General features: G+C 40.4%; 1 protein-coding gene across 1 annotated transcript in view; it reads left to right on the top strand.

The window, feature by feature from the left end:
• The first annotated feature begins 6,416 nt into the window (after window positions 1-6,416).
• LOC150090961 (putative citrate synthase 2, mitochondrial) overlaps window positions 6,417-14,799 on the top strand; it is a 162,850-nt gene continuing 154,467 nt past the window's right edge. The window contains exon 1 of the mRNA XM_090380863.1: window positions 6,417-6,519. Within this exon, the coding sequence (XP_090236989.1) occupies window positions 6,472-6,519 (48 nt within the window). The 5' untranslated portion in view covers window positions 6,417-6,471. The remainder of the gene's footprint in view (window positions 6,520-14,799) is intronic.

Below are 14,799 nucleotides of genomic sequence, written 5' to 3'. Positions count from 1 at the left end.
CATAAATATCATTGATAAAGATAGATAGTAACAATGGGCTATGATGGATTTATAGTCTATCAGTACATTTTGTAGTCGATTTGAGGTTTTCAATCGTATCTGTGAAATGCCATGCAGAATTGCTGCTTGCTGAAAGTGTCGCATGGAATTAAGAAAAATAAAAGTTCATGCGCCAGATCAAATCCGCTGATAACACTGCGTTTCCCCCTCCCTTTTCAAAGACGCATTGTTTTAACTGTAGCAGTTAACTCTTACAGTTTTTTCTTAGCGTTTATTGTGTACGTTAGTAGCGGAAGATTCGTTTTCAGGACAACAATCTACGTAATCACTGTTTTCCTTGAATGACATCTGCATAGTGCAGGCCCACAACACGGCACATTAATGTCTCGGAAGACCCATTTCTATCCGGAAAAAAATGCAATATGGCAGGGTGCGCATGGTCTAGGAGCTTCCGGTAAAAAAAAAAAAAAAAACTATTATTATTTAGGCCACCCGAATAATTAATTTCATCTGCCGTGCTATGTGTGTTATATCTATTAATTGCATGTATTCTATGGTCGATTTGTCTGTGTTGCTGAACGAAAAACCTTACTGTCTATGCCTTAAACCGACTAACTCAGCCACGGAGTGAAAAAAGCACATTAAATTTCCTCACGTTATCGACGGGATTCGAATCCGGACCTTTTTAACCGGTGTGGGGAGGGTGGTGACGATACCACTGTGCTACCCTCGTAGACAAGACCATAGTGACATAGTGTTTTTTGACAAGCGGCACCGGTGCTTTCGCACAACTCCGCATTTGAATCTCTTGTGAAGTAAGACAGTACAGTACTGTCAAGGCCAGATATCATATGTTAGTGTATGTTCATGTTTGCTTAGTGCGGGTTATGTTGTTCATCTGGCCGCTTAGCCTAGGGTCTGTGGAACACCACAGACTGCTAGTTACCGTCACTGGCACTGGGAGCCGAACCAGGTATGTGGAAAGAGAACTCTGGCTGGCCGACCCTGGGGTTAGCCTGAGCTTCCCAGGGAGGGCTGAAAAAAAAAAAAAAGAAAAAAAAGAAAATAATAAAAAATAAATAATAAATAAAATAAAATAAAAAAAATAAATAATCAAAGAAAACACAAACAGAATATTGATCTTTGTCATGACCTAATAGGAATCTCTCGACGTTCACAAACGTAGACAAGACCATTGAAACATTGGTCAATATAAACCAGAGTCCCTAGTTCTTGCCAACGAAACATGCCCTATGTTAAGCAACCACCGACACCATGCGCGATGGGTCCATGCACTCGTGTTGCTTGCTCCACAAACCAAGGCGTCCGTCGGCATTTGCACCCCAGGTATTTGGACTCATCCGACAAGCAAACACACACACACACACACACACACACACACACACACACACACACACACACACACACACACACACACACACACACACACACACACACACACACACACACACACACACACACACACACACACACACACACACACACACACACACACACACACACACACACACACACACACACACACACACACACACACACACACACACACACACACACACACACACACACACACTCACTCTTTTCCAGTTCTCCGGTGTTCAACAGTGTGTGGTTGGCACCCATAATTCGCCTTCGACGATGATCAGCGTTGAGGAGAGGGGTATATCTTGAGTTGTCTGTTGTGAAACCCCACACGTCTGAATATGCTGCTTATCGTCATTTGAGATATTGTTCTTGCATTCCCAAAGTGTATTGCGATGTTAATTGTCACAGACGCTCTGTCGCGATGTCAAATGTCGACAATTCTGTCGGCGGAAATTGGTTTTGACCCGTCTGACACCATTATTTATACAGCTTAAACACAGTGTGTAGCACAGAACGTGCTGTTTTCGATAAGGAAGCATGCGAAGAAACTCTGAAACTCTGTGATATCTCCTTTTGAAACTCTGTGATATCTCTACTACATCCCATAGCTGGTGCTTTGTCATTTTTGATTTGTTTCTTCAGATGCAAATTATCAGTGCTCTGGCGTCGGAAGCTGTTCGGTTTTTTGTACTGCAAGCTATGTGGCCTGATCCATTACTGATAGGGTGGTCGTAATTCAGTGATCATTGAGTGTATATCACCCAGAAGAAATTATTTAGCATTAGCATTAGCATTAGTAGAGGCATATGATCCAAGAAAACAAGCTTATGCAGCATCAGCCAAAAAAAAAAAATAAAAAATAAAATACTTCTATTTCACCCCTCCGTTCGTTAGAAATACCTGTCCAGCTGAGCCTTAAATTTATTTAGGCTATCAACTTCCACAACAAGGGATGAAAGTCTATTCCACAAACCAACTACCCGCTGGCTAAAGGTAAATTTCCGCACATCTATCCTACATCTGTCTTTCCTCAATTTAAATTTATGCCCTCCAGGTGATTATTCTGAGCAAGAGGAAGAATTCCCATCAGCATCGAGCATGTTCAAACCATTCAAGGCTTTATACACCTCTATCAGATCACCTCGCCGATGCCTAGTCTCCAGACACTGTAATTTGCAAAACTTAAGCCTTTCTTCGTAAGAGCAACCCTTTGTTCCATTTATACTTTATTATAACGAAAAACATGGTTATGTGTCAACGGCTATATAAAAAGGAAAGCCAAATATAGCACGAAAGTAATGTGGAAAATTAATGCTACAATTAGGACTATTTTGGGAAGGTGCAATTCTCGTACTGATATCTACCACTGATACGCATTTATTGTTTTCCACCACTGATATGCACACAGAGTAGTTATTACTGCTCTGTGGATATGCAGCTATCCAGATATTAATGTTATGTGTGTGGGTCACACACATACCATTATTATCCCGACACTGCATATCAGTGGTGGAAAATGATACAAGAAAGTAAGCTTATACAGCATCAGCCAAAAAAAAAAAAAAACAAAAAAACTTCCCAATCACTTGTTCACCCTTCTCCAATATTTGCTGTAGTTGTTCTTTGAATATATTCAAACTAGTCACTTCCACAGCAACAATAGATGCAAATTTGTTTCAATATTCAACCACCTGCTGGCGGAAGGCAAACATCTGCATATCTATCGTGCAAACATCCTTTATCAATTTGAATTTATGCGTCCTCATGTGTGCCTGGGCGCCTCCGTAGCCAGGTGAGCAGGAGCGGCAGTGCGTAGCACACGCTTCTTGATTAGACCGGGGCTCGAGCCCGTGACCACCAAATACGGAGGATGCGGAAAAGTCAGTGAATGACCACCGCATATCCCCGGAGCAATATGGCTTTAGTTACTAATGCTCCTAAAAACCAAACAACAACAACAACAACAACAACAACAACAACAACAACAACAACGTGTGCCTGAGCAAGAGGATGAATGCCATCCGCACTGAGTTTGCTTGTTGAAAGCGTTAAACACCTCATTCAGATCAGTGGGATTCTTCCACTTGTTCAGATTACGATGTTAAGGGGGCATAAATTGAAATTGAGGAAGGACAGATGTAGAATAGATGTGCTGAAATTTGCTTTTAGCCAGCAGGTGGTTAATTGTGGAACAAACTTCCATCTGTCGTTGTGGAAGTTGATAGATTAAATGAATTTAAGGAGGAACTGAACAAACATTTAGAGGAGATTATTTTGTAATTTTTTTTGGCTGATGCTGCATAAGCTCATACACTTTCTTTTCTGCATCACATGCAAGAAAGAAATCATGCCGCTACTACTACTACCTCGCGGATGCCATTGTATAACCTTACTTTCCACAGCATTTTCTCTAATAATACTAACATTAATGCTAAATGCTGAAATAGGTTTAACTCTTTCTCTTACTTAAATTATTATTATTATTAGCCATATGGTGCAAGGAAGCCTGAGGCTTATGCTGCACCAAACAAAAAAAAAAAAAAAAAAAAAATTCTGAATTACCCCGAGAGAGAGAGAGAGAGAAATAAAAAAAAAAAAAAAAGAGAGTAGAAGTAGAAGGGAATCACGAAGAAAAAGAAAAATGATGATATCCAGCTGAGGACCCCGGGTATGTCAAGCCCATACTCACCAGATATGAGCCCTTGGGGTTATATCTTAAACTTAAGTATATATATATATATATATATATATATATACAAAGGGTACTAGGAAAGTTTTGCAATATGACGCAACAATGAATCACAGGAAGCTGCTTGTTGCTGCATGTTGAGACATGTTCATACGTGCATAGTAGCCGCCGCGCCAAGTCGATAGGCTCAGTTATTCATTAGTAGTGAGAGTGTAAAGTGCTTGCGATGGCATCGTGTTCACGAAATGAGATAAGGACAGTTTTGCGGTATAATTTCGTGCGTGGTTTAACCATAGACCAGTGCTTAGAAGAAATGACTCTTGCACTAGATGATGATTGTCCACATCGTACAACGATATTCAGGTGGTATAGAGAATTCCAATGGGGAAATTTCACTCTGGAGGATTCTGAGAGGGCGGGAAGGCCACGAACGTCAGTTACGGAGGAAAACGTTACTGCTGTGAGGAAAATGCTTGACGAAAACAGGCGAGTGACCTACCAACAGATAGAGGATACTTTGGGCCTAAATGCACCAGCAATTCGTTCGATTTTGCAAGATCATTTGCACGTGAAGAAACTTTGTTCTCTATGGGTGCCGCATCAACTGACTGAAGAGCAGATGACACGACGTGTGACTTGGTGCCGGGAGATGTTAAAAAAGTTTGATAAGGGACAATCTCGGTATGTGAACAACATCGTGACAGGTGACGAGACTTGGCTGTACTATTACGATCTGCCGACCAAGGCTCAAAACAAAGTTTGGGTCTTTGATGATGACGACACACCCGTAATTGTCAGAAAATCCCAATCTGTAAAGAAGAAAATGATAGCTGTATTTTTCAAATCGAGTGGAATTGTGGAACGTGTCGTTTTGAACACGCAGAAGACAGTCACAGCTAAGTGGTATACTGAACAATGCCTGCCTAAAGTCATTGGATCTATGAAGAACCTGCGGCCAAAGTCAAGAATGGACACCTGGTACCTCCATCACGATAATGCTGCAGCTCACCACGCCAAAGCCTGCACCGAATATTTGACCACGACAGGACTGAAACTTCTCGAGCACCCTCCCTACAGTCCAGACCTTGCTCCCTGCGACTTTGCACTGTTCCCGCATGTGAAAATGAAGCTAAAAGGGAGGCGGTTTTCCAGTGATGAGGACCTTGTACGGGCTTGGGACAACGAGTGTGCTTTACTCCCTAGTGAAACTTGGCAGAACTGGTTTAAAGATTGGTTTCGGAGGATGGAGAGGTGTATTGAATGTAGAGGAAATTACTTTTAAAAAATTAAATAAACAAAGCTGTATTGCAAAACTTTCCTAGTACCCTTTGTATATATATACTGTATATTGAATTGCTATCTTCTACTACCTAAATATCATTTGGATACGGTTATGCTGGACGATGACAACAGAAACAGATAGCTCGCTAATTATGGTTGATACATTGAGAGGATTAGCCCTCGAAAAAGTCCCTTTCAATGTATCTATTTACCTATAATTAACATAATTTTTATATGTAAGGTTTACCTTACTTTGTATTGCATATATATTTTTTTTCAGGATACCATTGGCGCGTAGATAAGATTTTATGTTTCTTGGGCCGTTACGTCGTACTGGTTTTTCTCGGTTTGCACTATAACCTGCAATTTTTGTGTAAATTACACCATTAGCCTCTATCACTATTACTAGCATCTTTAACAGATATTATACTTAGACTATATTAAATAATATACACACGGATGTAACGTTTAATCTTATAGAGATGGCATTAATCGGATCTGGGACAGTTTATTTATTAAATTTAGTTTATTGATTAAATTTATTTATGCATTTTACTTACTTTGTATATATATATATATATATATACTATCACATTCTCCTGAAAATAAAATTAAAATTTTATTTTTATTATTTATTTATTTTTCTAACGTTTTATGAACTGGAGAAATACCCAGTACCCACTCGGTGACAGTAGCAACATGAGAAATCCGCCCTGGATTTCTTTAGGAAGGTGAAACTTAGATCTTTCGCCTTCCTAACCTTCCCCGGGTGCGTTTTGAAACCAGAAATACAAACATGGTATGCTTAAGTCTGGAAACGGCATTTATACAATCGAGTAATTCAGTTGATATTCCGAATTAACGTTTCGTCTTTTTTTTTTTTTTTTGGTTGTACACGCCACATGATAAGCACATGGCATTAGATAAACAGTTGTTAAGCTTACTGCACGAGTATATCCACTTGGCAGAGCGTGTTTTGTTAGAGGAGATAAGAAGTGGGTCGGTTTAAAGTTCTGCTGTGTGGTGTAAGACGAATTAAATTACAGTTTTTTCCCTTTGTTTTTTTGGGTTTGCATAGTTCTCAAGTAACCTGTGGAACAGGCAATACTTGTTAAATGGCTCTAATTCGGGTGTTAAGCAAAAGGTTTGCTACCGATTTTCAGGTACGATGTATTTGATTTGTTATTAAAACATTACAGCATATTGATTTTATACAGCAACGATGTATAAAATTACTGACGTGCTGAAGGATTGTAGAGTTTAGGAGAAATAACCACTGGCAAAGGATTTCTGGATCGTTTTTGAAATAATGGAATTAATGGTAAACTGATTATTGCAAACCACCCCAGGGGCTCACGTCTGGTGAGTATGGGCTTGGCACACCCATGGTCCTGAGCTGGATATCATCATTCTCCTCTTTCTTGGTGATTCCCTTCTACTTCTGACTCACTCTCAGGGTAACTCAGAAATTTTTTGCTGGTGCAGCATAAGCCTCGAGGGTTCCTTGCACCATATGGTTAATAATAATAATAATAATAAATAATAATAACATGGCTAATAGACAGGTGGCAATCCCAGATAAGGCTTTAATCCCCACCCTCACTATGATCACAATAATGTGGATTGAGTTACTGCTACATGTTGATTGTTTTGCTTTAACCTCCCCTCCACCAGAAAAACCTGATTTCCTGGAAAATTGCTTAACTACATTGTTGAATTTCTACCACTTAGTAGTTATCCAGTTACGCCAGTATCATTTTCAACCTTTCATTTATTTTTGTTAAGAATTAGAGATTACCAAGTTTATATTATAATTTAATTAATTTGTAATTAATATTTATTTACCAAGAGACTGGAAATTATTATTATTAGCATATGAGGCTTATGGTGCACCAGCCAAAAAAAAAAAAAAAAAAAAAAAATTCTGAATTATCCTGAGAGAGAGAGAGTCAGAAGTAGAAGGGAATAATCAAGAAAGAGAAGAATGATGATATCCATCTCAGGACCCTGGGTGTGCCAAGCCTCTACTCACCAGATGTGAGTCCCTAGGATAAATACCAATAAAAGTGTGAAATGACCCTTTAATATGTAAAGGTTGGTGACATTGTAGGAGCAGTGATTGTTATTTCTGGTGCCATTGTGCAGGTACTAAATGGACTCAGTACACCTGAGATGTTTAGCTGAACTAAGTGTTACTAGTGGTACATGGCTCAAGCTTATAAAGCATGAGCCAAAACGAAAAGGTGAGGGGGGAAGGATCCTGCATAACTGCCCATCCCCTCCAGTAGTTTGTGTTGTTCTTCCTTGAAGTTTTTCATTTATTTTTAGACAGGCTAAAAGTAATGGCAGTGTGCTACTGGTGTCCTTTTTTCATGTTCCTTTCATATTCTTCATTTAAGTTCTCTGAGCAGTAGGAATCTGCTCAGAGTGGTTACACAGTGGAGGTTGCTAGAAGTTTAGGGGAGAATTTTTAAAAGATAAATTTCCACTTTTCTTAAATATTATTCATAAAATATCATAAAAATATAATCTTCGTTACTGTCAATGTAATAATAAAATCTTAGTTATTAAACAAATAAATTTCTGATTATACTCCAGACATTTGAAGCCAGAACTGTTTACAACTTAATTGTAATCGTTTTACTGTAGCCAATTTACAGTATAATGATATATATTTGATTTATTATCTTATAAAACATTACAGCATATGAAAAGATGGTTAGAAATTACTAATGTGCTGATGGATATAAGATTACAATTTAGGACAAATAAGCATAGGTAAAGGATCACTCAGCCATTTCCAAAAAATAAAACAGATAACAACGGGATATACACTTTTTTGGGATGCATATACACTCAGTGATCACTGAATTGTGACCACTCCATCCTTAATAGACTGTGCCACATATCTTGCAGTATAACAAGCCAAACAGCTTCCCTTATTAGAGCAGTGGTTATTTTCATCTGGTTGTGGAAGTCAAAATGATCAAGTAGCAGTTATGCAACGTAATAAAGATATGGAGTTTCAAAAGGGCATGATTGTGGGAACTCATACGTTGGATGCTTCCACATTGGAAACAGCACATCTTGTGGGTTTCTCAAGGCCCACTGTGGTTAAGGTTTACAACAAACGTTGTTCAACAGGTCAATCCACCTCCCACCAATAGAACTGTAAAGAATTATGCGGGATGGATGTTTGTGGTGAGTGAAGGGTACAGTGCATTATATCGGCTGAACAGCAGTTCACTGTGCGACAGTTGACATCACAATACAGTTTGGGAATGCAAAAACAATATATCAAATGATGATGTGCCGCACATGCGGACATATGTGGTTCCACAGCAGACAACCCAAAAGACACTCTCTCCTCACTGCTGATCATCACCAAAGGTAAATGCTGTGATGTTAACAATATGCTGGTTGGACACTTCAGGACTGGAAACGAGTATGCTGGTCGAATGAGTCGAGTGAGACCTGGTGCAACATGCTGATGGATACCTTCTGTGATGGTATCCATCATATACATCGGTTCGAGGGTTACATCATTGGAATCTGGTGTGTGTGCAGCTGTGTGCCACAACCCATGGAAACTTGGAAAAGGGGATCCTGGTGGGTGAGGGGCCTAGCCCTAATACGCCACTTTGGCTCCTGCTTCAACAAGATGAGAGGTCCTGGACCAGCCTGACTGGGATTAATTGCCAAGTGGATTTTTCTGCCAGAGTCAGCTGCATTCCAATAAGTCTCCCTTCCTTTAGTCCTGGGATGGGGTTAAGACTTATTGTAAATGTGGGTGTGATGCTCTTAAGCAAACTTGGCATCCCATTCGTATAAGCAGTACCTGCTTACAGATGGATATCTCCTACCCAGAGGCCAGAAAATGCATCCAACCAATAAATAACGGCAAGCTTTCATACTCCCAGAAGGTTTCTGCGAAGTGTGCTATTGGTACGCAAACTAAGATGACTATACCACCAAGAGAGTCATTCACTCTGATTGTATGCTATTTATTGGGTTCACAAAAACACAGTCAGCTGCCACTCCTATATCTGTACTCCACTACTACCAAAACCAAGTGGTAAATAAAAACTACAAAGATCAGAAGAGCTACCTGCAATACAAGAAACAATGGATGTAGAAGATAAGGAGGCACCGGACTACTCAGTCTTGGAACTCTTTGCATAAGAAGAAGATATGGACACAGGTCAATGTCCTTTCTTTCCAAAGAAAGATAAAGCCAGGACTGAGAAAACTAAGCCCTCAGCCCTTGGGAAGCCACTGGATGGACCCAACAAATCTAAATAACGGGTGCATTCAGATTTCTACAGTGTAACTGTTGTGGATTCCGTCAAAATAGTGATGACATCAAGGCCCTCTTGAGTAAGCATTAGCCAACTTGCTTTTTTTCTTAAAGAAGACAGATTTAAAGGCAAATGAGGACCCTTATTTGTATAACTGTTCAGTTATTTGAAAAGACAGAGCTGGGGATGGACCTACCCACGAAGAAATCTTGATCCTTGTGGGTAACCCCACCCCCTTTCAAGCTATGCCACTTACCATCAACTTAGAGGCTGTAGCAGTTCAACTTACAGTAGGGTTCCTCTTAATTGTTTGCTTCATCTTTTTGCCACCTGGCAATGTCATCCTCCAGGTAGACCTTGTTCTCATTAGGCAATTGCTGTCCACTTTTTATGGACACAGTACTCTGTGGGGTAATGCTGACATCAATGGAGGGGATTGGACTATAGAGTGCATGCTTGAAAACAATGACCTAGCCCTGCTAAATGTGGGACATAACACCTTTTTTTTCCACATTCTTCCTGTACATTTACTGCAATTGATCCCCCTCTCACCATCCTGTTTGTACATATCATGTTGAAGACAACCTTTTATTATTATTATTGTTGTTGCTCTTATATTATTTCTCCCTGATTGGGGGCTTCCACTCCGTGACGGGTACTGCTACCAAGTAAACAGGGTGGTTGTAATTTCTTGTGTTACTGTTGGTCGAGGAAATCTCTGATTATCCTATAGGTGTTCAGGATTGCAACTTTCTGGAGTTCCTTGTAGGTGTTCTCTGGAAGACCTATTGCTGCTATGTAGAGTCTTTGGCACCATACCGGTGGTTGACATGATGATCGGGATGTTCAATGCTTCTTGCATATGCCACATCTCCTTGACTTCATGTCTCAGGTTCGTGTACTTCCTAATTTTTTCTTCATAGGTTTTCTGGACATTGCTAGTGTTGGACACCGCTATGTCAATCAGGTAGGTAGCCTTTTCCATCTTGTCTACAAGGGTTATGTCTGGTCTGTTGTGAGGAATGGTCTTATCTGTTATTATGGCGTGGTCCCTGTACAGCTTGTGGGTTCGGGTCTCTAGTACTGCCTGGGGTTCATACTTGTAGTATGGTACACTTTCTTTGGTCAGCTGGTATTTCCTCGCTAGCTTCTGATGTATTATCCTGGCTACCTGGTTGTGTCTACGAGTGTATTCAGTCTGGGTGATCACTTTGCAATCTGCGGTGACGTGTTGGATCGTGTTTGAGGCCAGGTGGCATCGTCAACATGTGTCATCTGACATTCCGGGCTCCTTTGCGATGTATTTTCTATAGTTTCTGTTGTTGATTACCTGGTCTTGGATGGCCAGCATGAATCCTTCAGTCTCGGGGTAGAGCGTCCCGTTTGTGAGCCATGCATTGGAAGCAGTGTTATCGATATGATCTTGATGGAGGTCATTGTAGTGTCTGCCATGGAGTGTTTTCTTTGCCCATCTTTCTAACTTCGTTTCTTGTGCCATCTGGGTGGGTGGGGTATACCACTTATCTGTCTTCCTTATGGCCTGGTGGAGTGGTTCTGTGTTGTTCTCGAAGTAATCCTTCAGGTTAACTATCGCTGTTTTCTGTTGCTCTATCAGGCCCCTTCCTCCCTCTTTCTGAGCTATTTTTAGTCTCTCCACTGCTGACTTCAGGAGGTGTTGGCGGCTCTTGGTCATCATTGTCTTTGTCTTTCACATGATATATTCTAGCTCGATGTTAGTCCAATCTATGACCCTGAAGGTGTATGTTAGTAGTAGAGCTGTGCCGACCGGGATAGCCAGGTGGGTAAAGTGCCTGCCTGGTAACCCAAAGGTTGCGGGTTCGATTCCCGCCTCGGGCTTGGATCAAAGTACTGCAAAAACCTTGGGAGGTGCATTATGGCCACAGAAGCCTATGCGCCAACAACTACCAAAAAAAAAAAAAAAAAAAAAACTAGAGCTGCATAGGTGTTTATGGCTTTGACTGTGTTCCCTCCGTTCAATTTTGCTTTCAGCACGCTTCTGAGTCTGTGATGATATTTTTCAGTCAGGCACTTCTGGATTTCCTTTTGCTCTAACTGCTGAGCCTGCATCATCCCTAGGTATTTGTAGGTCTCTCCTTCTGTCATAGCTTCGATCTCTTTACCAGTCAGCAGCTGGTAGTTTTGGCCAACTAATTTTCCCTGGTGCAGTGTGTGGGTCTTGCATTTGTCTAGACCAAATTCCATCCTAATGTCCTTGCTGAATTCTTCGGTGATCCGGAGTAGTTGCTGGAGTTGCTTCTCGGTTGCCACATAGAGCTTGATGTCATCCATGTACATTAGGTGGGTGAGGGTGTACAGGTTCTTTTTTCCTTCTTTGAGATTATATCCATACTTGCTGCCGTTAAGCATGGTGGATAGTGGGTGGAGTGCTAGACAGAACCACAGTGGGCTCAGAGCGTCTCCCGAAAGATTCCTCTTCTAATGGGGATTGGCCTGGTTGTGATGTTTTCGACTTTAATGGTGGTACTCCATTTCGCCATTGTTGCTCCTAGGAAGTTTGTCACTATTGGATTGCCCTTGTAGAGTGTCAGGGTCTCTATTAGCCAGCTATGAGGTACGGAGTCGAAGGCCTTGCGGTAATCGATGTAGGCCGTGTATAGGTTGCGGTGCTTCTTGTAGGCTTGCTCCATAAATGCAGCATCTATGGTTAATTGCTCTTTGCCTCCTTTGCTCCTCCGCGTGCATCCTTTCTGCTCTTTGGCCCTTATGTTTTGACTCTTTAAGTGATCTGATATTTTCTTGGTTATTATTATTACTACTAGTTATATGGTGCAAGGAAGCCTGAGGCTTATGCTGCACCAGCCAAAAAGGAAAAAAAAAATTTCAATTACCCTGAGAGTGAGTGAGTCAGAAGTAGAAGGGAATCACCAAGAAAGAGAAGAATAATGATATCCAGCTCAGGACCCTGGGTGTGCCAAGCCCATACTCACCAGATATGAGCCCCTGGGGTCCTCTATGGTACTGATCACTGCCCCATGATGCTCACCCTTTGTAATGGGAGACATGCCACCCATCTAAGATACCACAGTGGAATATTGATCATGCTGACTGGAATGCCTTCAAATAGCTGCCATTGTTTGATATTACCACAGTCAGCAAAGAGCCAATGAATGACATGGTAAAGCACATTACACACTCTGTTGTTCAAGCAGAGGCAATTGTAGTTCCAAAGATGTCAACCCTGTTTCCACCATTTCCAAAACCATGGCAGAATACTAAATGCACAGCAGCAAGAAAGACTCAAAGCATGGCATGGGGGATATTTTGCTATTACTCCACCACAGATAACCTAATAGACTTCAAATGTGCATATGCCAAAGAATGTTACATAAGACATCAGAAGAAATCTTGGATCCACTTCACATCTTCCATCAATGAAGCTTCATCACCTAAGCTTGTCTGGGATAAAGTTTGGAAATGAAGGGCAGATACACATCACACCCTTCATCGATCCTAGAGCATAATGGATGTACAGTTGCAGACCCAACTGCAATTGCAAACTCTTGGGGAGATATTTGCTAAAGTGTTTGCCAAAACATTTTACCCCCTGAGTTTCTGACCCCCCAAACAAAATTCTGAAAAGCAACATTTGAAGTTGTCATCAAATAACTGTGAAGAATACAATCAACTCTTCACAGAATGGGAAATGAAACTGGCACTATCACTGTCCCAGGTGAATGCTGTTGGGCCAGATGACACCCATTATGAGATGATTAAGCATTTTTCATATAAATCTATGGATCACTTGCTCTGTTTGTACAACAGAGCCCACCTTGAAGATGAATTTCCAGAATCCTGGCATAAGGCAATTGTGCTTGCCTTCCTGAAGCCAGGAAAGGATCCAAAATTCCCAAATAATTACTGTCTGATTGCTCTGACAAGCTGCTCATGCAAGATCCTGGAAAGGATGGCGAATTCCCATCTCATGTGGTATTTAGAAGCAAATGACCTCCTTTCAAGTAAAAGGTGTTCCCAGTATTCGAGTGTTCGTTATCTGAGTCCCCACAGTTACGAGGATTTGAGAATTGAAGAATTAAAGCTTTTTCCCCTAAACCAAGAAAATTGACCAAGCACCTTTTTTTTTTTTTTTTTCAGAACGATCTTCCGCATGATTGTGTAACAAACGTTAAGCGTGAAGTTAAAGACATAACTAAATGCTACGACACAATTTTACCTGAAAAAATACAACAAAAAAAAAAACATGAACAACTTTGGATTCATTCTTTATTCATACAACTGAAAAATAGTGTAACTTCAATAAACTTTACTTAACCTTACATTGTGTAGCATATTATAATAAAAAAAGTCTAATAAAATAATTTTCTCATTTTTCAGTTCCTTCATCCATTTTTACTATGTACAAGTACATAATAAACATTACTATATAATATTGGTGTAGATACACTATATCTACTCATCCTTCGCAATGAGTTGCCCATGTATTGCACTACCTTGAATAAGTAACTCTTCACTTGCAATACTAGGGTACCTGCCCACTCACCGATGAAAAGCCAACTAGCATTGAAACGGTGCCATCTGGGAGGTGGCGCCCACCGAGAATAAGCAACAATAGTCTTCTCTATTAGTGAAGCGTTACTTATTCGAGGTAGTATAATACATGGGCAACTCGTTGTGAAGGATGAGCACAATATGAAATACAGATGAAATGATGCTTTGATGCTTTTCACGCTGCTATCATAGATTTTCTTTAACAGTTGTCTATGGTGTATCTACACCTATATATAGAATCTTAAATTCTTAAAATATTATGCCTAGTTGCATTTAGTTTTATTTAAATAATAAACATTATGAAAATTGGGCTCCATTTTAAGTGGAATATTCTGGAACCAATTATCCTCGGATAACGAGGAATCCCTGTACAATATGGTTTCTGAAGGAATAGGTCAACACTCGACCATTTTATAAAACTGGAAACGTCTATTCTAAATGCTTTCCTCAAACATGAGCACCTGGTGTGACACAGCTTGGCGATTTGGAATTTTAAAGGATATCTATGATCACAGCTTGGAGATTTGGAATTTTAAAGGATATCTATGATCTGGGGCCATCTTAGGGGCCATCAATTTTTTATCGAATCATTTATTT

Source organism: Mastigoproctus giganteus, chromosome 1, assembly GCF_048544385.1.
Source record: "Mastigoproctus giganteus isolate SK-2022 chromosome 1, ASM4854438v1, whole genome shotgun sequence".
NCBI classification, from domain to species: domain Eukaryota; kingdom Metazoa; phylum Arthropoda; class Arachnida; order Uropygi; family Thelyphonidae; genus Mastigoproctus; species Mastigoproctus giganteus.
The sequence above is the reverse complement of the archived record's forward strand: the minus strand, read 5'-3'. Positions and strand labels throughout refer to the sequence as shown.